The 27,417-nt window shown below is 45.0% G+C and overlaps 2 protein-coding genes and 1 pseudogene across 2 annotated transcripts in view; 1 reads left to right on the top strand and 2 right to left on the bottom strand.

Moving 5' to 3' along the window:
• The window catches only part of TNFAIP8 (TNF alpha induced protein 8), a 133,768-nt gene extending 106,957 nt beyond the window's left edge, over positions 1-26,811 (bottom strand). The window contains exon 1 of the mRNA XM_053567508.1: positions 26,687-26,811. Within this exon, the coding sequence (XP_053423483.1) occupies position 26,687 (1 nt within the window). The 5' untranslated portion in view covers positions 26,688-26,811. The remainder of the gene's footprint in view (positions 1-26,686) is intronic.
• On the bottom strand, positions 1,560-2,348 carry LOC128569333 (proteasome subunit beta type-5-like). Its single transcript, XM_053567511.1, has one exon. It carries the CDS (start codon positions 2,043-2,045, stop codon positions 1,626-1,628), a length of 420 nt encoding a protein of 139 aa, XP_053423486.1. The 5' UTR covers positions 2,046-2,348; the 3' UTR covers positions 1,560-1,625.
• On the top strand, positions 12,360-13,775 carry LOC128569332 (ferritin light chain-like; annotated as a pseudogene).
• Positions 26,812-27,417: the final 606 nt, after the last annotated feature.

Below are 27,417 nucleotides of genomic sequence, written 5' to 3'. Positions count from 1 at the left end.
ACGCCTTGAACTGACATCTGCCACTACAGCTCCTCCCCCTAGGAAAATCTCACCTCCTGTTTCTCACCTGCCTCATATGGATTCCATAAAGGTTCATGAAGGTTAGACTGAAGTTTTGGAAAATGTGTTGCAATGCAACCAGGAGAATAAAATGGGTAAGAGTCCAGCTTGCAGAGTCAAGCAGTCCCAGCACTAACTCTTGCTAGCTGCTGGATCCCAGGCAAGTTATTGAGACTCTCTGTGCCTCACCTTTCCTCACTGTGAAATAGGAACAAAAATCAACTTTATTTTTTAGAGAAGGAGTCTCACTCTGTTATCCTGGGTAGAATGCCATGGCTTCATCGTAGTTCATAGCAACCTCTAACTCCTGGGCAATCCCTCTTGCCTCAGCCTCCCAAGTAGCTGGGACTACAGATGCCTATCACTATACCTGGCTATTTTTTCTATTTTTTTTTTTTAGATAGTCTCACTTTTTTGCCCTTGGTAGAGTGCCATGGCCATAGCTCATAGCAACCTCCAAATCGTGGGCTCAAGTAATTATCTTGTCTCAGCCTCCCAAGTAGCTGGAACTACAGGTGCCCACCACAACATCAGGCTGTTTTTTAGAAATGGGGTCTCGCTCTTGCTCAGGCTGGTCTTGAACTCATGAGCTCAAAAAATCCACCCTCTTCAGTCTCCCAGAGTGCTAGGATTACAGCCATGAGCCACTGTACCTGGCTTAAATCAACCTTCTTCAGAATGTTGATTGTAAGGTTTGAAAAGCAATCCTTGGACAAGTATACAAAAGTAAGGAAAGATGGTAACTATCACTCTTACCTTCTTTTTTGACAATAGCCTGAGCCTGGAATGATTGCTTCTAAGTTTCAAGTATATACAAATTTTCAGTTATTTAGGGAGTTGTGCAACCATCACCACAACCCAAGTTTTGGAACATTCCATCATCCGGAATGAATAAAGAAAATGTGGGCCAGGCACGGTTGCTCATGCCTGAGGAGGGTGGATCACCTGAGCTCAGAAGTTCTAGACCAGCCTGAGAAAAAGTAAGATGCCCATCTCTACTAAAAATAGAAAAACTAGCTGGGCATAATGCCAGGCACCTATAGTCCCAGCTGCTCAGGAGGCTGAGGCAAGAGGTTCACTTGAGCCCAAGTGTTTGAGGTTGCTGTGAGCTATGATGATACCATGGGACTCTATGGAGGGCAACAGAGTGAGACTCTGTTTTAACACACACCCACACACACAAAAAAAAGAAAAGAAAGAAAAGAGAAAGAGAGAGAGAGAGAAAGAGAAAGAAAATGTATGTACATACACAATGGAAAACCGTTCAGTTTTTTGTTTGTTTGTTTTGAGGTCGAGTAGTGAGTAGTGTAATGTTAACATCCAAGAAAGTAAAATGAATAGTCACCTCTGTAGCAGCTCACTAATAACTGTTACTACACAGAGGCCAATGTTCCAGAGCTTAAAAATAAGTATCAACACAATTGAGAATCCTCCACTATAGAGAGGATGGGGTGCTGTATACATATTACCACTGACAGTCACCCCTCAAAATGCAAGCAGCCATATCCATCCTCCTTCAGGGAATAAGTCCCCTATACTTGTCATGTAGCTCAGCTACATTGTCACTAGAGACACGGATCCAGCCATCCTCCCGCACGTGGTAGAGGTTGAACTGAACTTCCTGAGTAGGCATCTCTGTAGGTAGCTTGGTAGATGGCTCGACGGGCCAGATCATAGGCCTGCTCCACTTCCATGTTATACGAGTAGCCCCGGTCCATGACTCCATAAGCATACACAGAGCCAGAAGCTACAGAGATCTGGCTCCCTTCACTATCCACACAGTAGAGGCCACGGCCTCTCTTATGCCAGCCGCAGATCATGGTGCCCATGGACAGCCCCATGCCTTTGTACTGATACACCATACTGGCAAGCAGTTTAGAGGCAGCTGCTACAGAGATGCGCTCCTTATTTTGGAGCTCATAGATTCGATATTGCCGAGCCAAAAGCCGCTCCCAGAAGCTGCAATCTGCTGCACCCCCAGCCATGGTGCCCAACAGGTAGGGGTTGATCTCTCACCTTCTTCACCGTCTGGGAGGCAATGTAAGCACCCGCTGTAGCTCAGGAGTCAGCTGCAACTATGACTCCGTGGTGGAACTTGAAGGCCGGAGTGGTGGTTCCATGAAGCATTTCAATTCCTGGCTCCTCTGGGACACCCCAGCGGGGCGTGACCAGGCTCAGCCCATCACTGGGACTCTCTGGACCCAGATCTAGCAGATCTGCACGATCCCTGAGTCTGAAAACCCCGCGCTGGTTCACCAGTAGCGGTCTCTCTCCAACACACTGGCCAGCACCATGTCTTAAGCGTTCAGTTTTTAAAAAGAAGAAATTCTGTCATTTGTGAATCCGTTGGACATTACATTAAGGAAATAAGTAAGGCACAGAAAAACAAACATGCATGACCTCACTTACATAAGAGCACTTACATATGGAGTAAAAAAGCTGACCCCCCCCCCAAACAGAGTGAACAGGTGGTTACCAGAGGCTTGGGGTTTGGGGCAACTTGGGGAGATGTTGGTCAAAGGACTTCCAGTTTCAGTTAGACAGGAAGAGCAGGTTCCAGGGATGCGCGGTGCATGTTGGTAACAGCAACCAATAGCAACACGTTATGTCAACACATTCAAAGGCGATGGCCGTGTTAAAGAGCTTGCCACCACACAATGTATAGGTATATCAAAACATCATGCTGTAGGGCATATATTTGACAATTTTTACTTGTCAGTTAAAATAAATGTTTTAAAAAGAATAAAAAAAGAAGAAATCCTGCCATTTGTCACAACATGGATGAAGTGGGCAGACGGGATGCTAAGTGAAATAAGTAAGACAGAGAAAGATAAATACTGTTGAAAAGAAAAAGAAGAATAACATTTCATCATCCCCAAAGTGCTCATTTGCAGTTAATTCCCATTCTCCCCTCGGCCTCAAGCGGCCACTGATCTACCTGCTGTCGTTCTAGATTGGCCATTTTTGGACATTTCATATAAAAGGACTCCCGCAGTCTGTCTTCATTTGCATCTGCTTTCAATCACTCCGCATAATGTTACTGAGGTCCATCCGTGGGGCACTAGGTACAATACTTTGTTCTTTTTTATTGCTGAATATTATTTCCTTGAATAAATATGTCACATTTTGTTTCCACTCCCAAACTGGTGGATACGTAGGTTGTTTCCAGTTTTTAACTCTTACATGTACAACTGCTATGAACACTTTCCTGTACGTATCTGTGTGGACACATATTTTCACTTCTCTTAGGTAGAGGTATAGAAGTAAAATTGCTGGGTTTTGTCTTTTCCCCCACAGAATCACAAAATACCTGAGTTCAAGTAGACCTCAAACATCATGTGATTTAACTTTGTATTTATAAATAAGGAAACTAAAATCCAAAGACATTAACTGATTTGCTCACACATACGGTTCATTGATAACAAAAACAGGATTCAAACCCTGGACCCAGGACTTCTCCTTCTTCCTTTTTTTTTTTTGAGACAGAGTCTCACTCTGTTGCCCAGGCTGGAGAGCCACGGCATCAGCCTAGCTCAAAGCAATCTCAGACTCCTGGGTTTTGGATCCTCCTGCCTCAGCCTCCTGAGTAGCTGGGACTATGGGTGCCTGTAACACCTGGTTAATTTTTCTATTTTTCATAGAGATAGGGTCTCGCTCTTGCTCAGGCTGGTCTCTAATTTCTAAGCTCAAGGGATCCTCTAGCCTCAGCCTCCCAGAGTGCAAGAATTGCAGGAGTAAGCCATCATGCCTTGTCCCCTTTTTTTTTTCTTCGAACTCTTGAGCTCAAGGGATCTCTCACCATAGCCTCCTGAGTAGCTGAGACTACAGGAGCCTGGCTTTTAAAATCAGCTTCATTTCCTCCCCACTGTGTGCCCTTCTTCTACCCCCAACACTCCTCCAGGACCCGCTTCCCTCAGTTCCATTTTGGGCTTGGTCTTTTTCTTGGGCCACAGCTGCTATGGGAAACCACCTTCTTTAGTTGTCCTAAGAATCCCCTTTACCTCTTGCAGGGTAGAACCCCCTTTACCTCGTCCCCTCCAACACTCCCATCTAATGTCCTCTGCCTCTGAGCCTCCCGGGATTGCGTGAGCACGACCACTGCTCTAGTCCTGTCCCTCTGCTTGCCCACTCCCCAAAGGAATTTTGTTCTCGGCCCCCCTTTTTCTCTCTGCAAACTCATTTGCCATCACTTCCTCTGCTTTCTATCTTTAGGCCCGGGGTGGTTCAGGCTTACAGATGTCTCCAAGGTTTACGAGGAGATAGTCTGCATTCCTGGCTTTTACTTTTTTAGCTTGACGGAGAATTTCAAGAGAAGAAAGCAAAAATATCTAGCTTGACACCGGAAGTCTCCAACTTTCCTGGAACTCTCCCTTGGATGGAATACTTATACAGTCAATGAAAATACATGGACAATGATCATTCCATTCAAACTACTGGGCAGGAAGGGGCCAAAACTATGCCCCAAATCCTAAAAGTAGTTTTATCCTATAAATGTCTTATGTGTGCCTGAAAGAGGCTTCTTTTCACTATTCAAAGACAAAAGCAGTCCTTATGTCACACACACTATGGCTGGTTATTACTTCACTAGCCCAACTTAGTCAACATAAAACCTTCTTTGAAGCTAAAAATAATCTCAAGACTTTTTAAAAATAAAATTATTATTCCAAGTTTCCTATAAATATTATGGCAAATGTCAAGCACACAGAACTGATCTTGAATACTTTTTTCCCCTTACATAAATCAAATCCACTGTACTGGTTCTTTCTTTTGAAAAATGTTTAACTGTAAATTATGCACCACAGGCCAGAAAGAGTGTACACACACAGAGTAATCAGCTGCTATTATCTAAATCGTTAGCAAATATTTATTGGGTATCCAGAGTGCTAGGTACAACAGGGGAAATAGACATAGATAAAGATACGGCCCCATGGCCCTTGTAATCAACCTGTGATAACAGGACAAATACATGAAAAGTTAAAAGTTAAAGGTGGTATGTGAGCAAGGAACGTGGGCAGAAGTGTTGCACATTTTAGAAATTAGAGAGCTGACCACCTGGATAATACTGAAAATGAAAGGGAAGGAAGGGCACCAAAACCCTACAGCTCACACTAAACTAAAGCTAAAATATGCCAATGGTCATGTCCTTGGCCTGCTCAAAACCTTTCAGTGACTTGTCACTAACCACTGGAGAAAGGCTAAACTCCCTACCCTGGCAATCAAGACCTTACAGGCCTTGGCACCTTCCTCTCTTGTCAGATTTTGCTCCAGCCAATGTCCCCTGAGAATACTCACATCTGCTGCTGTCTAGTCTCCTTTGCTCTGATTCCCTATCCTATCGGCCATCTTCTCCCTCAACATCAGCTACTCTAGAGCCAACATTGTAGGTACCCAACATGGTTGTTTTTATTACTATTATGATGTTTGAGACAGCCTGTCTCCAACACGCTGCCAATGATTCTTGCCTCCTAGAATTCACTCCCTCCTGAAATTCTCACTCATATGACCTCTGTAGCCAACAGGGAACATGGAAGCTTCCAAGGCTCAACTGTAAAAAACTTACGATGTTTCCACCTTGTGTTCTTTTAGATCACTTACTCTGGAGAGAGCCACCCACCAGGTCATGAGGTCACTCCAGGAAACCTTTGGAGAGGTCTACCTGGTGAGGAACTGCTGCCAACAGCCCGCACCAACCTGCCGTCTATACAAGTGACCCATCCTGGAATTGGATCCTCCAGCCAGAGAGACACCTTCAGAGGTCAGCTCACCTGGACAACTCCCTGACAACAACCTCATAAGAGACCCCAAGTTAGAACCACCATCTAAGTAGTTTCTACAATCCTGACCCACAGAATTACTGTGTGTAATGATAGAGATTTATTGTTTTTAACTACTATCTTTTAGGGTGATTTATTATGTAATAATAGTTGGCTAATAACACTTCTCTTACCCATTGAATTCCAATTATTTCCATTCTAAGCTTTTCCTTAGAACTAGATTAATATTTCCCAGTGGGCATTTCCTTTTAAATGTTTCAACTCTCTGAATGTCTTACTAAGACATTTCATAATCTTTACTTGATTAACTGAATGATAAAATAATTGAAAAACTTAATGAAATAATTGGTGATGTTGTGCCTTGGGTTGACTTCCTATTGGGTGCATCTGTAATTTTTTTTTTTTTTTTAACTTTAAGGACTTGGTAGCATGGAAACCGTAAGAGCTGGCAGTCTGGATTCTCACCCCAGCCGTGGCTTTCAGAAAATACAGCCAGAAATAGAGAGAGAGAGATCTCGCCATATCTCTCCATCAGGACATCTCTCCCATTCTGATGTTCCTAAGTTATCACAGGGCAAGAGTAACTTCCAAGTGTCACAGGTGGAGCACCACAAGAATGAGTGACAGGTATGAGGGGGAGAAGCTGGCAACAGTAAACAGCACCCACTGTGACAGGGCTCCGTGTCAAATCTCCGTGTCACATCTAAGCAGCCTGGAGCTGGCAGAATCCCCACACCAGGCACTCTGGCCCCAGTTCCAGGAACTGAAGGCATTTCATAAGTTTCTATTTGAGAAGATGTCTCAAATATTTCTAACAAGATTCCAGCCCAAGAGAGGTCTTCTCTCAAACTCATAGCTAAGTTATAGTCTAACAGACTCCTTCCCATAGGTCCTCTGAGGACTCAGTTAAGCTGGTCTGAGTGAGTAGTAAAACTAAATGCCTCTTTTTACGTCATAAATACAAACAGAAAAAAATATAGGTTCAACATTTTATTTCTTTTTATTTTTTTTTTTCTTGCAGCTTTTGGCCAGGGCCGGGTTTGAACCCACCGCCTCTGGCTTATGGGGCCAGTGCCCCACTCCTTTGAGCCACAGGTGCTGCCCAGTCCAACATCTTATTTATTTCATAAATAAAGTCATAGTTGCCACACAAAGATGCAGTCACCCTATTGGAAACACAAAGAGATGTGATCAGCATCCTTTTGTGAAATTATAGGGGACTATACATGATAAGCAGAGCAAGGCAAGAGCTTAGAAAATACACTAGTTCCTAACAGGGAAATTGGCCCAGAAGGCAAATTTACCATGAATAAATGTATGGATTGATGACTCTGCATGATGAAAGAAATATCAAAATAATTAAGAACCTCCGTAAAGAAAAGCTACAAACTCATGCCAGAAGACAGTTGGTTCTCATGGTCAAAAAGAGTGAACATGGCTTTAAGTCAGGGGTCCTCAAACTGCAGCCCGCAGGCCACATGAGGCGGTGTGATTGTATTTGTTCCTGTTTTGTTTTTTTACTTCAAAATAAGATATGTGCAGTGTGCATAGGAATTTGTTCATAGTTTTTGTTTTGTTTTTTAAACTATAGTCTGGCCCTCCAATGGTCTGAGGGACAGTGAATTGGCCCCCTGTTGAAAAAGTTTGAGGACGCCTGCTTTAAGTCAACCAAAGGAGCACAAATATGGCCAATTTAGCTTAGAGCCAAAGCAAGATTAGTTCCTAGAATGAGTAGTTAGTGCTGTTATAATTCTGTGCAGTTTAGTATTAAACACCCCCCTCTCTCTCTTTGGAGTCTATATCCACAAACCTCAAAGAAATTCTGGTATTTAGCTTAATTCTTTCCAGATGTTAAACACACCTCACTGCCTATAGGCACCAGTCAGTCCATTTCTTCTGGAAAAGGGGGCTAAAGATAGATTTTTCTAAGTAAAATTATTCCATCCTATTAGTATTTGAGACCTGACATTTATTAGCAAACAACGTGGGGCTAGTTACACAAGCCTGCTGATAAGGAATGGCTGCCTTCCAGCTGTTCCCAACAGGCCTTAGTAAATAAAGAGCCATTGCTTGAGAAAAACTCTGCCTAATCTCTTAAAGATGTGTATTTAATTAAAGAAAACGTCTTTAAGTGACTCAAGACCGTAATCCCACTGATTGTGCTACAGACATTAAGCAAATAATTTGTTAATATTTTAGTACGACACAGCAATGTCAGAATGAGATCATGTCTTTTAAATACAGGATAGGCATAAAGTTCATGTAGGATTTAAAATAGTCAACCCCATCGCTTCTCGGCCTTTTGGCTAAGATCAAGTGTAAAATAGTCAACCCTGTATATGTGAAACTAACATTCCCTCAGGCTACATGTGTGTTTCACACTCTCCATTTCTTACTTAAGAAAAGCAAAAATCAGCCAAACTCCAATCATTTCATTTAGAAACAGAATCAGATGCTCATAAAAACAGAAAACTGTGTAGGAAACAATATTAAGAAGCAGCAGAACATCAGATACATTCTATGGTCACAGCTGTATGTAACTACAGATAGAGAGGAAAAGAAATATGAGAAAGTAAACAGATGTTTTCTCACACCTATCTATAGACGGTTTTTTCTTTCTAAATTTCCTTTACTTTTGCTGGGAGTTGTCTTAATAGTGGGTGTAGTATGTTTACTTTTTAAAATTATCAGGGTAAGATCTCAGCTCCTCAGACAAGAGCTAACGAGCCAGTTCCTCCTCTAGGGGTGGTGATTGTGGGGACCATCCCGGATGAGATGCCTCCCTGTTCTCCTAAAAATCCTTCAAGGTTAGCAATCCCATAGTTCTCAAACTTGATGCCTGCAAAGAGAACAAACTGTCTGCCCTGCTGATCAGAGTGGATGTCAAGGAAATGTTCCCATTTTTAGTGTCAAAGTAAAATAATTTCTCAAATGAAAGTACAACGATATTTGGGCAAACCATAAAAATCGTTCATTAATAATGTTTGCTGAGAACATGAGCATAGAGGTGAGTTGTAGAGATGAACAAAATATAGTTAATTCAGTAGAGCAGAGAGCACATCGGTGGTTGCCAGGAGCAGAGTTGGGGGTTGGGGAATGGGAGATGTTGGCCACGGGTACAATCCTTCAGTTATAAAGTCGGTAAGTTCTGGGGAATTAATGTACAGCACAATGGCTATAGTTAATAATTCTGTGTTGTTTGCTTGAAATTTACTAAGACCTTAAGTGTTCTTAACACACACACAAATGGTAACTATGTGTCCAGAAGGATGTTAATTAATTTGATTGTGGTAATCATTATACGTTGTTTTTTTTTTTCTTTTTTGAAACACAGTCTCACTCTGTTGCCCAGGCTAGAGTAGTGTCAGCCTAACTCACAGCAACCTCAAACTCCTCAACCAATCCTGGCTCAGCGTCTGAGTAGCAGGGACTACAGGTCCTCCCCAGTAGCTGAGACCACAGGCACCCAAAACGACGCCACCCTAAGTTTTCTAATTTTGGTAGAAACAGGATCTTTCTCGCTTATGCTCAGACTGGTCTCAAACTCCTGAGCTCAAGGAATTCTCCCACCTCAGCCCCCAGAATGCTAGGCTCACAGGCATGAGACACTGCAGCTGGCCCATCATTACACAACTTGTATGTCTATCAAATCATCCCATTCTATCTCTTGAATGTATACAATTGTTATTTGTCAGTTATACCCCAATAAATCTGAGGAAAAAATAAGACCAAAACTTGGTTATTGCTCCCCACAAACTATCCCAGCAGGGGACACCGAGCGCCCAGCTAAGGTGGAATGCCTCCAGAGCTTAATCAAAACAAAGGCAGGAGACGCTAAACAGCTATTTAACATCGCAAAAGAAAGGGATTACGTCTAGACTTTCTTTTCTGGTAAAGAGCAGAACCAGGGGAGGTCTCATGGCAGGGACAGTGTCTGAAGTGTCTCGTGGAGGACAGGTTGATGTTGTCCAGGGAAGAGACACAAGGGTCACTGCAGGAAGAAAGGAAGGAAGGTATAACCAGGCAAAGGTGGGGAGGGGCAGAGTCCTATGTTTTGGAGCAGCGCAGGGCTTAGGAACGGGAACCAAAGGAAACATGCCGTGGAGGAGTGGGATTTGGACCTGGCCTTGGACGCGGAGAGAAGGGTGGGGCACGTGAGCAAATATTGTCCTTGGAGCTCTGGACAAGGAGGTTTGCATTTGCTGTTCTATTTAATCCTGACAACTTGTTTTACAAGTGGGAAGAGTGAGGCTAGGGGAAGCTACGCGCACCAGCATGGTGCCTGGTGCAGGTGCCCGAACCCCACGGGCCAGGCCCATGCCCTGCTCCCTCGGCCACGCTGCTCTTCGGGACATTTTCTCATAGATACTGGGAGCCATGGACTATCCTGGGTGAGAGGAATGCAACAGTCAGGCAGCATGTTTTGAGAAGAGGACAGCTGAGGCTGGGGAGGTAGACTGGGAAGCCGCCGGATGGTGGGAGCCTGAGTGTGCGCAGACAGCGCCTTGCTTTCCTTTCTTCCTTTCAGCTTGCCATTTTTATACAGATTCTTCTGCGGAAGTGTTAGATCCCTCAAATCCTCAACTGGAGTCTGAACTCTCTCCTTTGCCAAATACATTTTTATTATAAAGTTTAAGCATTGTCTATAGGAGGGATAAGATGAAAAATTAAACTCCTTCCCCTCTACCCACAGTATATTGTTCATTCTTCTAAAAAAGTATGCTTACGCACTTATAAACTTATAATACGCCTTTTATAACATAATGAGGTCATTATTTTGCTTTTAATGTAATCTGTCTTGGAGATCTTTCCGTATCAGTGCACAGAGACGCACTTTGCTCCAAAGCTGCAGAATGTTCCACCTCAAGGAAGCACCAAGATGCACTTAGCTGCTGATGCACATTTAAGTTGTTTATAGTTTTCATTTCGCGTTCTTCTTAAAAACCACAATACTATAATGAACTCTTTTCCTACCAAAATGAATTCCCCTGTGTCCGCTTCCAGGATACTGTTACCGATGGGCTTTCTTATGTAAAACATAATTAAGCAAGATTTCCTTGTTACGTTAGTGTAGTTAACAGACATTTATCAGAGCAATGGCAAGGAACACAAAAATGATCTAAAAATAAATTTACTCTTCCAGACTATCTCAGGACAACATTTGGCAGTGCTGGAGCCCTGTGGGAAGACTCAGGGCCAGAGTTCTTTCTAGCTTCCCAGCCCAAGCCACTTGTGCAGAATTCTTCATGCCACACTGGGGTAGGACAGATTCCTTCCCACAGGGACCCAGGACACTACCCTTCCTTCTCTGCCAGTGGCTTCAGACTCCCCTAGTTTCCATGCTTAAAATGACAATGAAAAGTACAGGTGATAATTATCAGAATTACAGAACGTCCTGAGCTGGAAGTGATTAGAGACCATCTCATCTATATTTCACATTTCTTAGGGGTGGCAGTTATGGCCCAAGGGGTTGAACATCTCAGCAAAATCGCATGGCCTCTAGAGCAGTGATTTGCAATTGGTGTGCCATGAGGGGATCCCATGAGGGGATCTTGGGTGTGCCACACAAAGTTCTTTTAAATCATTAATTAAATTATTTTCAAAAGAACTTCAAAGCACAGTAAGTATATATATATATATTTTTTTTTTTACTCTTTTTGTTGGACGACATAATTTAAGTGTGCCATGAAAGTTTAACTATAGGTTTAAGTGTACTGGGAGATTAAAAAAGGTTGAAAAGCTCTGCTGTGGAGAATCCACCACCTGCAGGCCTGTCCAGAGCTTTTCTTATTGCATAGTACCAAGTAACAGGTGCATCCTTTGCTTAACAAGGTCGTATTTCAAAAATACTATGCAAGCAAAATTTGTCTTTAATGTTTCTCTGGATAGAAAATGATGCTTTAAGTTTTAAGAAGATTCTGAGAACACATCTAAGAAATTCAAAAGCCTTACTTTTAGATTATTAATTTCTTTCCCCAACAAATTCACTAACAGAAGGCCTTAATGAGTTTCAAAATTGATCGCTCCTTGTTGAGCAGTTACCAAGCAAGTGCCCAGTAACACGGCTGACTTGTTAGCAGCAAGACACTCTCAAGTCTGCAGCCCTGCCAATGGATTTGCAAGCCTGGGGTTGCTCAGGCTGTGAGAGGCAGAGCCATATTTGTATTACTCCCCCAGCTCCTCCCATTCCTGCCGCAGCGTCTAAATCAGGGATCTTGGACAGCGCTGAGAAAAGTCTACTCAAGATCTTAACATCATATCGTAGCCATCTCCATCCTCCAACCACGGGAACCTTGGTTCTATTTCTACAGCAGGCACCTGCAAGCTGGCTCGGTGAAGTCAGAGGTGTACTTTCTACAAGAGGAAGTAAAGCAGTGTGGCTAAGAGCCAATGGACCCTGGCCAGGGGCAGTGGCTTACACCTGTAATCCCAGCACTCTGGGGGTAGAGGCGGGTGGATCACTTGAGCTCAGGAGTTTGAGACCAGCCTGTGAGACCCCCTCTCTACTAAATATGAAAAACTGGGCGGCACATGAGGTGGTCCCTTGGATCTGTGTCGTGCTTCAACAGCGTTTGGACGGAAAAGACCCGGGAACTCCCTTTCTTCCAGCCTTCGGCAATTTTCCAGTCTCATTCTTTTCTTTTCCACTTGCAATCTCTGGGACCATCTTCGCGGCCATCTCCTGCCTCTGGAGCCAGCTAACACCGTTTTTTTGTAGTTAGTTCCTTATTACCGATCAACCATGAGCTCCCAGATTCATCAGAATGATTCCACCAATGTGGAGGCAGCAGTCAACCACCTGGTCAACTTGCATCTGGGGGCCTCCCACACCTGCCTCTCTCTGGGCTACTCTTTCGACGGCGGCCATGTGGCTCTGGAAGGCGAGGGCCACTTCTGCCACGAGTTGGTGGAGGAGAAGCAGGAGGGCTCTGAGCGTCTCTAGAAGATGCAAAACCAGCCTGGCAGCCACGCTCTCTTCCTGGACATGCAGAAGCCATCTCAAGATGAATGGGGTACAACCCTGGACGCCATGGAAGCTGCCTTGGCCCTGGAGAAGAGCCTGAACCCAGCTCTTTTGGATCTTCATGCCCTGGGTTCTGCCCTGGGTCCATGTGAGCACCCACAACTTCCATGGCTAATCATCCATACTTACCACCCTGGGTTCGCTCTTGGCACATTTCCTTCTGAATCTCCTTCCACATCTGTCCTGTAGTAAGTGGCAGTTTTTGCCTCCCCCTTTTCCAAGATTTGGATTTTTTTTTTTTTGAGACAGAGTCTAACTATGTTGCCCTCAGAGTGCTGTAGTATCACAGCTCACAGCAACCTCAAACTCTTGGGCTTAAGCAATTCTTCTTCTTCTTTTTTTTTTGTAGAGTTTCACTTTGTCACCCTTGGTAGAGTGTGGTGGTGTCACAGCTCACAGCAACCTCCAACTCCTGGGCTTAGGTGATTCTCTTGCCTCAGCCTCCTGAGTAGCGGGGACTACAGGCGCCCACCACAACGCCTGCCTATTTTTTGTTACAGTTTGGCTGGGGCTGGGTTTGAACCCACCACCCTCGGTATATGGGGCTAGCACCCTGCCCACGGAGCCATAGGCGCCGCCCATTAAACGATTCTTTTGCCTTAGCCTCCCAAGTAGCTGGGACTACGGGTGCCCACCACAATGCCCAGCTATTTTTTTGGTGTTTTAGCTGGCCCAGGCCGGATTAGAACTAGGGTGTATGTGGCTGGTGCCCTACCTATTGAGCTACAGGTGCTGCCTCAAGATTTGGATTTCTAATTTCTTATAGCTCTGTGACTTCCTGGACAGTCACTTCCTAGATGAGGAAGTAAAACTCCTCAAGAAGATGGGCAACCACCTGACCAACCTCCAGGCTGGTTGGCCCCCAGGCTGGGCTGGGCCAATATCTTTTCCAAAGGCTCACTCCCAAGTGCGACTAAGAGCCTGCGGAGACCAGTGACCTCTGAGGAGCCCTTTTCAAACCATCAGGGCTTCTGCCAGAGCCTCCTCCTCCAGCCACAAGGCAGCTTTTTAAACACCTTGCAGTCTTTTCCCAAGCCTTGGGCCAAATGGAAATAAAGCTTTGTGCACCTAAAAAAAAAAAAAAAAAAAAAAAAACTGAGGCAAGAGGATCACTTGAGCCCAAGTTTGAGGTTGTTGTGAGCTGTGACGCCATGGCACTCTATCAAGGGTGACAAAAGTGACTCTGTCTCAAAAAAAAAGACCGTGGGAAACTCTGTAGATCAAACAGACCAGGTCCTTCAACATATAAATTATCTTTTTTTAAAGGAAGAAGGATGGGAAGTAAATCTGTAGATTAAAAGAGATTTAAAAGGGTGGTGCCTGTGGCTCAAAGGAGTAGGGTGCCGGCCACAAACCCAGCCCCAGCCAAAAACTGCAAAAAGGGGGAAAAAAGAGACTTAAAAGACACATCAAATTCGTTCTTTAATGGGCAAGACTAAACTCAGTGGGTCAGAATGCTCATTTGGGTGATAAACCTAGACATTAGTAGAAATAATTAATATTGTAAAAGTCAGAAGATGTTTCCCTTTGGAGGGACCGAGGAGCATGAGGTGAGGACGGGGTATAGGTTTGGGGCTACTGGCAAAGTTCATTTCTTGACCTGAGAGTTAGAGATACATCTGGGTGTTTGCTTCATAATAATTCACTAATTTGTGCATCTGTTTTGCATAGCTTTTTGTATTTGTGTTTTATTTCACAATAAAAGAATAAAAACATGTTAAGAAAATCTAAGAGTGTTAGCACCACAGCCAACTGATGGAAAGGACTGGAAGGTGCAAGAGTGAGCAGGATAAGACCCAGCAGTAAATCTGCGGGAACTGGTGTTCAATGAACTTACCATGTTGAAGGTCAATGACAGTATCTACATTGTTTTTATTAAATTTTCCCTTATAACATTTTTAATTCCTTTTTTTTTTTTTTTGAGACAGAGTCTCATTATATTGCCCTCAGGAGAGTGCTGTGGCCTCGTAGCTCACAGCAACCTCCAACGCTTAGGCTTAAGCGATTCTCTTGCCTCAGCCTCCCAAGAAGCTGGGACTACAGGTGCCCGTCACAATGCCCAGCTATTTTTTGTTGTTGTTGTTGTTGTAGTTGTCATTGTCGTTTATCTGGCTGAGGCCGGGTTCAAACCCACCACCCTTGGTGTATGTGGCTGGCGCCCTACTCACTGAGCTACAGGTGCTGCCCTTTTTTTCTTTTTTTTTTTGAGACAGAGTCTCCCTCTGCCTCCCTTGGTAGGGTGCCCTGGCATCACACAGCTCACAGCAACCTCAAACTCTTGGGCTCAAGTGACTCTCTTACCTCAGCTTCCCTAGTGGCTGGGTCTATCAGCTCTTGTCACCACACCCAGCTAGTTTTTTATATTTTTGGAAGAGATAAGGTCTCACTCTTGCTCAGGATGGTCTCAAACTCCTGAGCTCAAGCAATCTACCTGCCTCAGCCTCCCAAAGTGCTAGGATTATGGGCATAAACCACCACACCCGGTCAACATTTTAATTTGTTTTTGAGAGCTTATAACAAATAACATGCTTCAAAATGTCTCAAGGGCAGTCTCAATGCAAAATGGCCTCTTGGATGTCTAAAGGAATTGCAAAAAGCTGTTCTCACAGACATGAGATTACACATCTCATATGTGCAGTGACCAGCTCTGTGCACCCCCATGGTTCCTCTTCTAAAAACAGCAAAAGACAGGCATGGTGACACATGCCTATAATTCCAGCTGCTCAGAAGAGGCCAACACAGGAGGACTGCTTGAGCCCAAGAGTTCAAGACCAGCCTCGGTCATACAGTGAAAACATTTATCTCAAAAATGAACGAATGAATGAATGAAAGAATAATAAAAGAAATAAAGACAACAACAATGGGAAAATGTGAAGAATGAAATATGGATATAGATAAAGAGCAGAACCTGACTGGCTGAAGAGGTAGCAGCCTGTGAGATCACAGAAAACTTGGGAGTTCATAGCAGTTCAGAGCACAAGTGTGGGAGGCAGCAGAGCTGCCAGGTGTGAATCTCAGCCTGGCCAGGCATTTGCAGCAGGCTACTCACCTCCCTCAACCTCAGCCCCACATCTGTCAATGAGGATTAACAATAGTACCTTTCTCATAGATCCATTCTAAAGATGAAATTCAGTAATGTGTATGAAGCACTCTGCACAGTGCCTGGCCCACCCTAAGTAGTCAATAATGTTTGCCACAGTTATTGGGGTGGTAAACATTTCCAGAAATATAAAGAACTCTCTATTTGAACAATGCAGGGTGCTTTGTTCAAAGCAAGTAGTGCTATTTTTATAAACTTGTGATCTTTAATAGTAAAAAGTCAACCGGGTGTGGTGGCTCACTCCTGTAATCCCAGCACTTGGGAGGCCGAGGCAGGTGGATTGCCTGAGCTCATGAGTTCGAGATCAGCCTGAGCCAGAGCGAGACCTCGTCTCTAAAAAAAATAGCTGGGCATTGTGGCGGGCGCCTGTAGTCCCAGCTACTTGGGAGGCTGAGGCAAGAGAACTGCTTAAGCCCAAGAGTTTGAGGTTGCTGTGAGCTATGATGCCACAGCACTCTACCAAGGGCAAAAAAGTGAGACTCTGTCTCAAAAAAAAAGAAATTATAATAATAAAGTCACTCACCGTTAGTAGTACTTATGTATGATTCCAGCACCTACCATATCATCGTTTTCCTCCCAACTACCATCATGGGTGATTAGTTTTCATTCCAATAAAACCTGGGATTATTGTCAGGAGCAGGGATGGCCTCTAGGTCATGGGAGCTCAGGGCAAGTGTAGATGCTGCTTGTCCCCCCAGTAACATGTCCCTCTCCCTTCTTCCTCTTGGCCCATAGAGGTTCTCTCTCAACACCCACTACTCACTTTCAAGGGAAGTCCTAACTCAGTTCTGGCTAATGAAGACTTAGGAAGATATGGACTCTTGAAAACTAATTTATGGCTCCCCCCTCTGAGTCCCACGTTTTCACACAAATACACACATACTTCCTGCCTTAGAATGAGGTCGGCAGGTGCCTACGATGCCTGCTGCCGAGGAAGCTGATACTTCCTGCGCATGACCTGCCATGTCTGCAGATAAAAAGGCAACATGACAAGGATGGGAGGGCGGAAAGATAAATAGAACTGGGTGCCTGGAGATACTGTCTGAGCCACTGACCCACTGAGACCTGCCCTATCCAGACTACCATTCAGATGAGATAGTATCAGTTGAACTCTCTCTTGCCTACAGCCTAAAGCATCCTAGTTGTTATGGACTGAATGGTATTCTTCCTGCCATGGTTTAAATGAAATGGGGTCTTGAATGTCTGGCCTCAAGTGATTCTCCCACCTCAGCTTCCCAAAATGCTAGGATTACAGGCATGAGCCACTGTGCCTGGAATACAAGAAATATTAAAGGAATTTTTTTTAAAGACAAAGTGTAATTCTGTTGCCCGAGGCTACAGTGCCCCGGTATCATAGCTCACAGCAACCTCAAACTCCTGGGTTCAAGCAATCCTTTTGCCTTGGCCTCCCAAGTAGCTAGGACTACAGGCACCATGCTCAGGTAATTTATTTTATTTTTAGTGGAGATGGAGTCTCACTTTTGCTCAGGCTGGTCTCAAACTACTGAACTCAAGCAATCCACCTGCCTGGGCCTCCCAGACTGCTAGGATTACAGGAATTAGCCACTGTGTCTGGCGTACGAAATATCAATTAAAGGATAAAATCAGGAGTGGATATACTTGTAAGAACTCAGAGTCAAGACAGTATTTGACAGGAAGAACAAAGTGGTGTCCCTGCCATCTGTCTCCAGGCTCCTCCACCCTCCTCATTTCCCAATGTCATGGCTGGAAGGCTGGGTAGACTCAGCTCTAGGGCAGCAAACACAGGGGACGGCTGGCTAGAGAGGAGGGCTGAGGTGAGAATCAAATCAGTCCATTTCATTCTTGTTGGTCTCTGATCAAATATTTAAATCTAGAGAGAAAAAAGCAGTGGTTCTATGAAAATTAGCACTACGTATCATCAGTAGAGGACCTTTATTATTCACAATTTCCATTGGCCCCTTTGAGAATATTGAAAATTGGCCAAGACTCAAAAATAGAGAAGAAAGTCTCAAGTACTGGCACAATTCAAAATGAAAAAGAAGAAGGGGAAGAGGAACTTACTGAAGACAGCTTCAAAGAAATACTGGTCTGTTCTCCATTTTCCCACCATTACAGAATGAAAAAGGTACTCAGAGATCAGAGTAGATTCCTGGAGGTGCCAGGATCTCAGGACAGAAGAACGGGGCCAAGGGAGGGAAAACAGGCCACCTGGCAACTCGCAGGCCGGAGTGGGGCTTCCTAGTATGTGCCACTCTTGACAAAGGCAAACCCGTCCCAGATCACTACTTGGCAAAGCAACCCGAGGTGTCCAGGTCGGCCAGCGCACTGATTTATGATGTCACCATTGTCAGGAACTCAAAATCTAGATTTTCAAATAACAAACACTGAGCAGATGTACCCATGTCTCTGTTTCATAGGTTTCGACTCCGAGATCTCTTTTTGGGACATCATTATTTGTTTTAGCTATTTTTTATTCTTGTTGCTTATTAATATTTTTCAACCCTACTTGAAAAAGTGCTTTGTTATTTCTTAAAAAGAGTACACAGGTATTCATTTTGTCTATATAGGTTTGTTTTAATCTTCTTTAAATTTTAAAGCCACTCTACTTTCAACAGATTTGCTCTTTTCACTGCTTCCCACCAAAAAGAAAGAAAGAAAGCGAGAAAAAAAAATGTTTTCCATATATCTACTTCCTGAATAAGCTTCTTTACAGAACAAGACAAGAAAATGGGTCTCACAGGCTAGAGAGTCTCAATTTGCTGTGTACCTGTCCCCTGAGGGCCTTATTAGAAATACAGCTTCCCAGACTCAGCCTTGGGTAATGGCTGTGGTGGACAGGCGCCCAGAAGCTGCACCCTTTTTTTTAAGCTTCTCAGGTGATTATGACTTGCAGTCAGGCTCAAAGATACAGCCCCAGACGATCCCTAAAATACAGTACAGTGGACTAGTTCAAAGTTTCATTCAGCGTATCACCTTTGCAGCTGCCTGGGTAATCACATTCACCAACTGCCCTACCTGCGCAGAGCCACAAGTACACGGGGCTGGGACTCCTGGCTTCCTCAAGGAGCTTCCTATTTACACAGGGTCTGGTACCCTGGCGAGTGGTAGCAGCCCTTCCCTTACTGGGTGCTATCAGTTATTCCAGGCCATAAACGCAAAGGGGCAAAATGGCTAAGTGTGTGCAAACAGAGGTCATTTTTACAGGAAGCAGAGTGGGGGCCTGCTTCCAGGTATATTCCAGAAGTCACTGCACCAGGGCAAGAGAAATTTTATCACTAAGTCAGGACTGCTCCACCCTTCGAGGGCAGGGAAAGTGGTATTTAACCAAATATCAACCATCTCCTAGCAAACTAGCTCATTGATTTAAAGAGAAAAGAAAGGGGGAGGGGTAGTTCTCTGGTCACAGAATCAGGTACTGGACTTATTTGTCAAGGGTTTAGGTCATTGAAGTTTGTCCTAAACTTTGCAATATTTGCCTGCACTTTTTCTCAGAAGAACAAGACATTTCTTATTGTGTCTGCTTGTGTGTGAGAGTCTGAACATAGTCGGATGAGAGCCCAAGATAGCAGAGGCTGAGTGTCGTCAGGCCTCCACAGCACAAACCACAAGCTCTGTCTTCTCCTCTTTTTTTTTTTTTTTTGAGGCAGGGTCTCCCTCTGTTGCCAGGATAGAGTGCAGTGGCATCATCATAGCTCAAATGCAACCTCAAACTCCTAGGCTTAAACGATTCTCCTACCCCTGCCTTACCCTCCTAAGTAGATAAGACTACAGGCGTGCTCCACCAGGCCTGGCTGATTTATCCATTTTTTGTAGAGACTGGGTCTCACTTTGTTGCCCAGGCTGCCCTTGAACTCCTGGCCTCAAACAATCTTCCCACCTCAGCTTCCCAAAATGTTAGGATTACAGTCATGAGCCACCATGTCCAGCCAAGAAACGCATATTTGTAAAATAACTAAGAGTTGGGAGTGGGAAAGGCTTAAGCTAAATGAATTGGGATTTGAAGGAATAGAGAGAAAGGCTTAGAGAAGGGATTGGCTAGGGGGCTCTTTCTTATTTTTTGGTTCCCTTCAGACATTCAAGAGTATACTGTGTGTTCTGCCAAGTACCATGTCCCCAGAAGAGCTTGCCCAGTGCATAATCCTGCAGATGTCGTCCCTGCCCGCTGCCTCCCGGAACTCCTACAACTTCCCCTGGGGACAGGCCTCCCCATGCCCCTTTGCAACACCAAAGGCAGCTAGCTGTCTGTCTTGGATAACTGGGTGTTATCCATCACCTATTTTAAACGTGGGAGTTGTGAAAGGCCAACCCCTTGCTCACAGCTTACTTGTTAATAAGCTTCTTTTGGGCGGCGCCTGTGGCTCAGTCGGTAGGGCGCCGGCCCCATATACTGAGGGTGGCGGGTTCAAACCCAGCCCCGGCCAAACTGCAACCAAAAAAAAAAAAACAGCCGGGCGTTGTGGCGGGCGCCTGTAGTCCCAGCTACTCGGGAGGCTGTAAAAAAAAAAAAAAATAATAATAAGCTTCTTTCATGCAGAGAGGCTGATCGGCCACCAAGGTTCTTCTTCATTCTCAAACACATAAAACCTGAATACCCTGCTCTGGCTCATGTGTCTCCAGCGCCAGCATTGCCCTTACAATCTTGTGTCCCCACATTCCTGCTGGAGTTGTGCTACATCCATCCCATTCTCTGGGCTTCTCTGGCATTATTAGAGGAAAAAAAAAAAAAAAAAGGGTGAAACCACATGTAGTACAAGTTACCACTCTCTCTGTACTCCACTATGGCCCACAACTAACACCATCCTCTTGAAATAAGACCCATTTGGTCAAGCTCACCAAGTCTACCATTTGCTGGGTACCTTCCATGCATTGACAACAGGAGAGGAATATTCTGGTTTAATTCACACAACAATCCTATAATGCAAATACAGTCCCAAATTTGTAGGTGAAGGAACAGGCTCAGTGAGCCCAGATTATCCAAAGTCACATGGACACTGGTGGCTGAGACATGCGTAGCTGATTCTAGCAAAGGCATCTGAACCAACTACTTCTTGATTAGAGTCATCTTCATTTCCAATGTTTAAGGAAACTACAAGTCTGTAGTTGGATTTATTCTATTTTCTGTCATTAAAGAAACTAACCCACGCTGGGCACAGTGGTTCACACCTGTAATCCTAGTACTCTGAAAGGCCGAGGCGGGAGGATTGCTTGATCTCAGGAGTTTGAGACCGGCCTGAGCAAGAGTGAGACCCAGTCTCTACTAAAAAAACAGAAAAATTATCCGGGCACGGTGGCTCATACCTGTAATCCTAGCACTCTGGGTGGCCGAGGCGGGAGATACCTTAAGCTCACAGGTTCAAGACCAGCCTGAGCAAAAAGCAAGAGAAAAAGCAGTTTACTCTTTACTAAAAATAGAAAAACTGAGGCAAGAGGATCACTTGAGCCCAACAGTGGGAGGTTGCTGGGAGCTATGACGCCACGGCACTCTGCCCAGGGTGGTTTGAGAATCGGTCTCAAAAAAAGAAAAAAAAGCTTGAGAATCGGTCTCAAAAGAAAAGAAAACTTAGCCAGGTATTGTGGTGGGCGCCTGTAATCCCAGCTACTCAGGAGGCAGAGGCAGGAGGATTGCTTGACACCAGGAGTTTGAGGGAGCTGGGCATCTATGGCACTGTTAGGCCAGGGCGACAGAGCAAGGACTCTGTAACAAAGAAAGAGAAGAAACTACCCCAGATTTAGCTACAAATTAGCTTGGAGGCCCATTTCTGTGACCACCTCCTCTTTATTTCTTTCAGGTGGAAAAGAGTTATATGCCTCAATCACCTCAACAGAAATTTTATCATGTTGATTTGTAACCCTTCTTGTTCTATTTGGAAAAGGGCAAACCTAAGAAAACAAGCTTTGCAGCTGGTTCTGAACCTCAGCTCCCTTGGCTCTATATGATGATAAGCACTTGCCTCTAGAGAAAAAGCAACTGCTCTCTAAAAGGCTGAGCTGGGCATTATTCAGCTATTGCTGTGTCTGTGATATATATATACGTATTTTTTTTTTATCACGTCTGTGATTTTTTTTTTTTTTTTGTGGTTTTTGGCCGGGGCTGGGTTTGAACTCGCCACCTCCGGCATATGCGACCGGCGCCCTACTCCTTGAGCCACAGGCGCCGCCCATGTCTGTGATATTTTTAAACAAGTCTCTCAGGTAATTTCTATGCTCCCTGTGAAAGGCCAAGAGAACAAAATCCTGGAGAATCAGGCGTATTGCAGCTATAACACTGGTTATATTTAAAACAGATGTCAGAAGAAATGTGCTTATTTCAGTTTCTTATTATTGAAAAATATAAATATTTTGAAAATGGTTCTACCACCCTAAGGAAGTACCTTTACTTTTCCTTAATGAAAAACAAGAGAATTCTGAATCCGTTTTGCCTAACAACGTACCTTCAGGGATCTCTTCTTACCAATATACACTCTGTGCAAGTTACCTGCCCTCTCAGATCCCGGGTCTTCATGTTTATATGAAGGTTGTGCAGCTCCAGGCACACAGTAGGAACTCAAGAAATGCCTGCTGCATGAATGAACGGTGTTTGGCTCCTGCAATCCAGATCGACAAGCCAGACACTGCTAAACTTGAATATTGGTAAACTTTGTTATAAGAAGGCCATAGGCTAGGTGACTTCCAAGGTCCTCTGACATTCTAGAACTATCTACCATCCACTTGTAGTTCATTTCCTCTTCTTCAGGCCAAAATGTAGAATAAAAACTAACTGACCTCATTACATTTTGCACCAAGGTTCTCTGATTTTTTTTTTTCCCAACCCCACAAATCATTCCTTTTCAGCTATTGGACAGCACCATTAAAGACAAAAGTCTAGAAACCACAGTTGGCTCAGTCTCCAGGGCCACAGTTAGAAAACAGAGACTAGAGAGCGGGAAGTGAATTCCTAACCACAGGGAAACATACAGGGTGGGTGGTAAACGCTCTTGTTTGGTGTTTGTCAAGTTCTTACCGTGTGCATTTGGTATTAAATACAGGATGTGGGCAGTGTGAGGAGGGCTGAAGCGATAAAAGTTAATCTGGCTCCAGGCACGTTTGCTTAATGGCTGTATCAGCACCAGAGGCCCCTGAGAATGCCACACTGGGGTGAAGTGTCCATTTTGTTATCCGGGTTGGCCCCAGGGCGTGCCCTCATTGCCAAAGTCAGTATCTCCAGTATTAACGGCCCCTATGCCCACGTCTTTCCCCTCTGTGAGAGAACAGGCAGCCCTCAGTCATCCCTCTTCCTCCTCTGCCTCCAGGAGGTCTTTAATTTGTATCAGGCAAAAAGAAAGAGGCTGGGGAAGAGACTATGGTGTCATGGTATGGAGCAAAGATCCATTCTGAGTACACATGAAATCTCCAAGAAGGAAGTGTGTGGCCTGCAGTTTGGGCTAACCCCAGCAGATGAGGATTAAGTGGATCAATTAACTGTAAGACCTCTGCAGCACCTGGTGCTCTGGCGGACTCCACTTCAAAAATCAACCATTTGAAGTTCCCCAAGCCATAAACCATGTAGAAATCTGCTCCTCCCCCAACTCAGTATTTCCTAATGAGTACTGTTTGGATGCAATCATTTCTCTCCACACACCCTTTCCTCTAATTTCAACAGAATTAGAATTACAAAGAATAGGCCTGAAAACCCTCTATTACTGGCCCATCCACTATGTCCTCTCACCCCAATTTTTGCTGTTATGTTTAGGATCCCAGAACACAATTGTCCTCATGACAGCTCAACAGAAATGAAGACAATGTCTAGCAATATAGTCACAAACAGAAATCAAGAGACATTAAAAGGTGTGATTTTTTTCAACTCACACAATTCCATTTCTTGCTAAGTTTAACACATCTGAAAAAAAGGAATAATAGACTAAAAGTCTCCCTTAAAGAAAATAGTTAAGAGGCCCATTTGTGCAGACTTGCTGTACTTTTAAGACAGGGTCTCACTCTTGCTTGGGCTGGTTTCGAACTCCTGAGCTCAAGCAATCTACCACCTCTGGCCTCCCACAGTGCTAGGATTACAGGTGTGAACCACCATATCTGACCTATTTATGATTTTCTTTTTTTTTTTTTTTTTTGAGACAGAGCCTCAAGCTGTTGCCTTAGGTAGAGTGCTGTACATAGCATCATAGCTCACAGCAACCTCCAACTCCTGGGCTCAAGCAATTTTCCTGCCTCCGCCTCCCAGGTAGCTGGGACTACAGGTGTCCACAACACCCGGCTATTCCTTGGTTGCAGCCGTCATTGTTGTTTGGCAGGCCCGGGCAGGATTTGAACCTGCCAGCTCAGGTGTATGTGGCTGGCGCCTTAGCCGCTTGAGCCAGAGGCGCCAAGCCCTATTTATGATTCTTAAATCATCAGGTAACCTAGATGAATATAATGGAAAAATCTATACTTGCTAATGCAAAGAGCTTAACACAAAACATTCAGCTAGCTAAGGCATTCATATTTTTATGGGGAAGTAGATGGTAGAACACTTCTCTAAACTTTATTTACTTAAATTATTGGGAAAAACTCAGAAGATGGGCAGTGGGTGGAGAAGGTGATTAATGTGTATGGGGAGCATGGAACAGGAGGCATTCCAAAAAATCTACAAAGAAGCGAATTGTGTTACATCTAGAATATTAACAATCACTTGCAAGCAGGTGTCGTGGCAAGCCTTGTAGCCCCAGATACCTGGGAGGCTGAGAAAGGCAGATCACTGGAGCTCAGAAGTTCAAGACCAGCCTGAGCAACACCGTGAGACAAAGGAAAGAGAAAAGAAAGCAAGAAATCCAGGAGCGGTGGTGTGCACTTGTAGTCCTTGCTGAGCCCAGGAGTCCAAGGCTGCAGTGAGCTACACGTATGAGGGTGCCACTGCAGTCCTGTCTGGGTGATCCTGCCTCTTAAAAAACAAGCACCCCCCCCCCAAAAAAAACCATTAACTTGCTGATCTAATTTCTCATGACAGATCTAATTAGAAGGTGGCGATAAATGTTTCCAAGTGTTTAATTAAGTGTGATCATTATTTTGTTCCTTAAAGAGAGATGGAGTCATATGTTTACATTGCAAACTATGTTTCCTTAGTTAAAACAGTGTGGAAACACTTTTGTGTTACACAGGATTCAAACCAGGATTAAAAATATCTGCTGCGATAAGCAGCACTTACAGTGATTTACCAACTCTTAACTTTCATATGCCAGTACACAATGGCTTCTGGAAAACTAAGCTGTATGTCTTGTTTCCTTTCACCACACAGCTTTGCTAGCCTTACAGCTCAATGAATAATTTCTACTCAAAATGTCATTTCCCTAGTAGCATCTCATAAATGGTTTCTTATCAAGGAAGCAGAGGAAATCTTCTGTATATTCTACCTTCACAGCAAGAACAAACTGAGGTGTAGAAGAACTCGGAGATTATTAGAACCAGATGGGACACCAGCAACCAGGTCATTATTTTATAGATGAAGAAACCATTTTATAGAATTAATACTGCTGTTACGATAGCAAAGCTTTCAATTAACTTTTTTTTTGAGAGAGAGAGTCCCCAGCTACAGTGCAGTGGCATCATCACAGCTCATCACAACCTCTAACTCCAGGGCTCAAGCAATCCTCCTGCCTCAGCCTCCTGAGTGGCTGGGACTACAGACGTACACCACCAAGCCCTAATTTTTCTATTTTTTGCAGAGACAAGGTTCTCACTCTTGCTCAGGCTGGTTTCAAACTCCTGACCTCAAAGTGATCCTCCTACCTCAGGCTGCCAGAATGCTAGGATTACAGGTGTGAGCCACCATTCCCAACCATCAATTAACTTTTTTAAAATGTAGAACTACGCTCTGCATTGAGATAGTATTGATCCCCTCCAATAAAAGTAATATATGTACGGATGGAATTATCAGTCTTAAGCAATCCAAAGATTTTCTTCTTGCAACACTGGGCACTTAAACTACTGTGTCATTCCTTATATGATTCTGCTTGGGATACTCTTTCTACCTAGTGCTGTGTTTTAGAAAATCAGTTGGTTTAGAAATACGGCATCACTTCAATAAAAAACCGTTAGGTGCTCAAGCCTGGTTGGGTTAGCCTGGTCTTGAACATGACTGTCAGCTGCCCTGAACCTGAAGGGCCTGGACTGTCATCAGGTGTCTTTGCGGTAGGTGCTGAGTACTCGAGTGCCACATGTGCGCTCCTGTACACACACACACACACACACACACACACACACACACACAAGCTTTTCTTCTTCAAAGGAAATCGCCACTGAATAATCTCAAACAACCACTCTGGCCCTTGCCCGTATCACAATGCAGAGTTGGATTACAATCTCAGGGTCTGCAATCTGGGGCATCCTGATAACCCAGGCAATTCTTTTCGTCAGCACGTGTGGTTACCAGGAGGACTTGACAAATAGCGGGAGCCCAGTCTACAAAAGGAAGGAAGAAAGGGCGAGTGGGGCTCGGAGCAGGAGGTGGAGGTTAAAGGGTCGGCCAGAGTCGGTAAAGGTTCCTAGCTGGGGGTCTGGGGCCTCACTGCGACACAGGAACTGGGTGAACCAGCTCCGGGGAGTTTCCGAGGCTGTGCGCTCCTGCAGACACCCGGACGCACACCCACTTCCACTCGCTCGTCCACGCGCACCGGCTCACACCCACTCACACTCACTCCAGAAACTCACAGCGAGCTGGGAGCGCGCAACCCAAGGGCGAGAGCGCCCCGCGAGGGTGTGCGCGTCCAGGGCACTTACTCGGAGGAGGGGGCGCGGCGGCGCCGGGACGCTGAGACGAGCTGGCGGGCTGGCGGCGAAGTCGCTCGCGGGCACCCGGCGACCTTAGCTGAGCGCGGGCCACAGCGGACGAGAATAGACGAGCCAGGGGCCGGGGGCGGGGCTTGAAGGAGGGGCCGGGGCCTGGGCGGGGCTCAAAGGCGGGGCCGGGGGCGGGCCGGGCCAGGGGGAGGAGCCGAGGGGCCCGGGTGGGGTGAGGCGGGGCGGGGCGCTCGGGGTCAGAAGTGGCCCCCGCGGAGGAGAAGGTGGTGGAGAAGGTGCGTGAAGCCCCAGGCGGGGACTCGGCCTGGGCCCGGACCCCACACCGCCAGGCGCAGACCTCTAGGCGGCGCTAGGGGCTAGGACCCAGTCGGGAGATACGGAAGGAAGATGCTGCCCTCCTGGCTTTCAGTTTCTTCAGTTGGAAAAATGAAGTAACAATCGCGTAGTGCGTTAAGTCGGTGAAATGTGCAGTGTACATTTGCATCTGACCTGGCATGTAACAAGTATGCGTGAATGTTAGCGTCCGCTGCCATTATTATGAATTATATGATGACAATCGTGAAAGCCCAAATCCCGCCTGCACCTAACTTTGGCTTTTCGGCCTCTGAAGACCTGAAGTCTACCCGACGATATCTGACGCGCTCCCGAACCTGGTTTCCATTGGTGGAGGATGCAGGGCTTCCTCGGGGAGTTAAAGGCTCCTTGACTCC

This window comes from Nycticebus coucang, chromosome 17, assembly GCF_027406575.1.
Source record: "Nycticebus coucang isolate mNycCou1 chromosome 17, mNycCou1.pri, whole genome shotgun sequence".
NCBI lineage: Eukaryota > Metazoa > Chordata > Mammalia > Primates > Lorisidae > Nycticebus > Nycticebus coucang.
The sequence above is the reverse complement of the archived record's forward strand: the minus strand, read 5'-3'. Positions and strand labels throughout refer to the sequence as shown.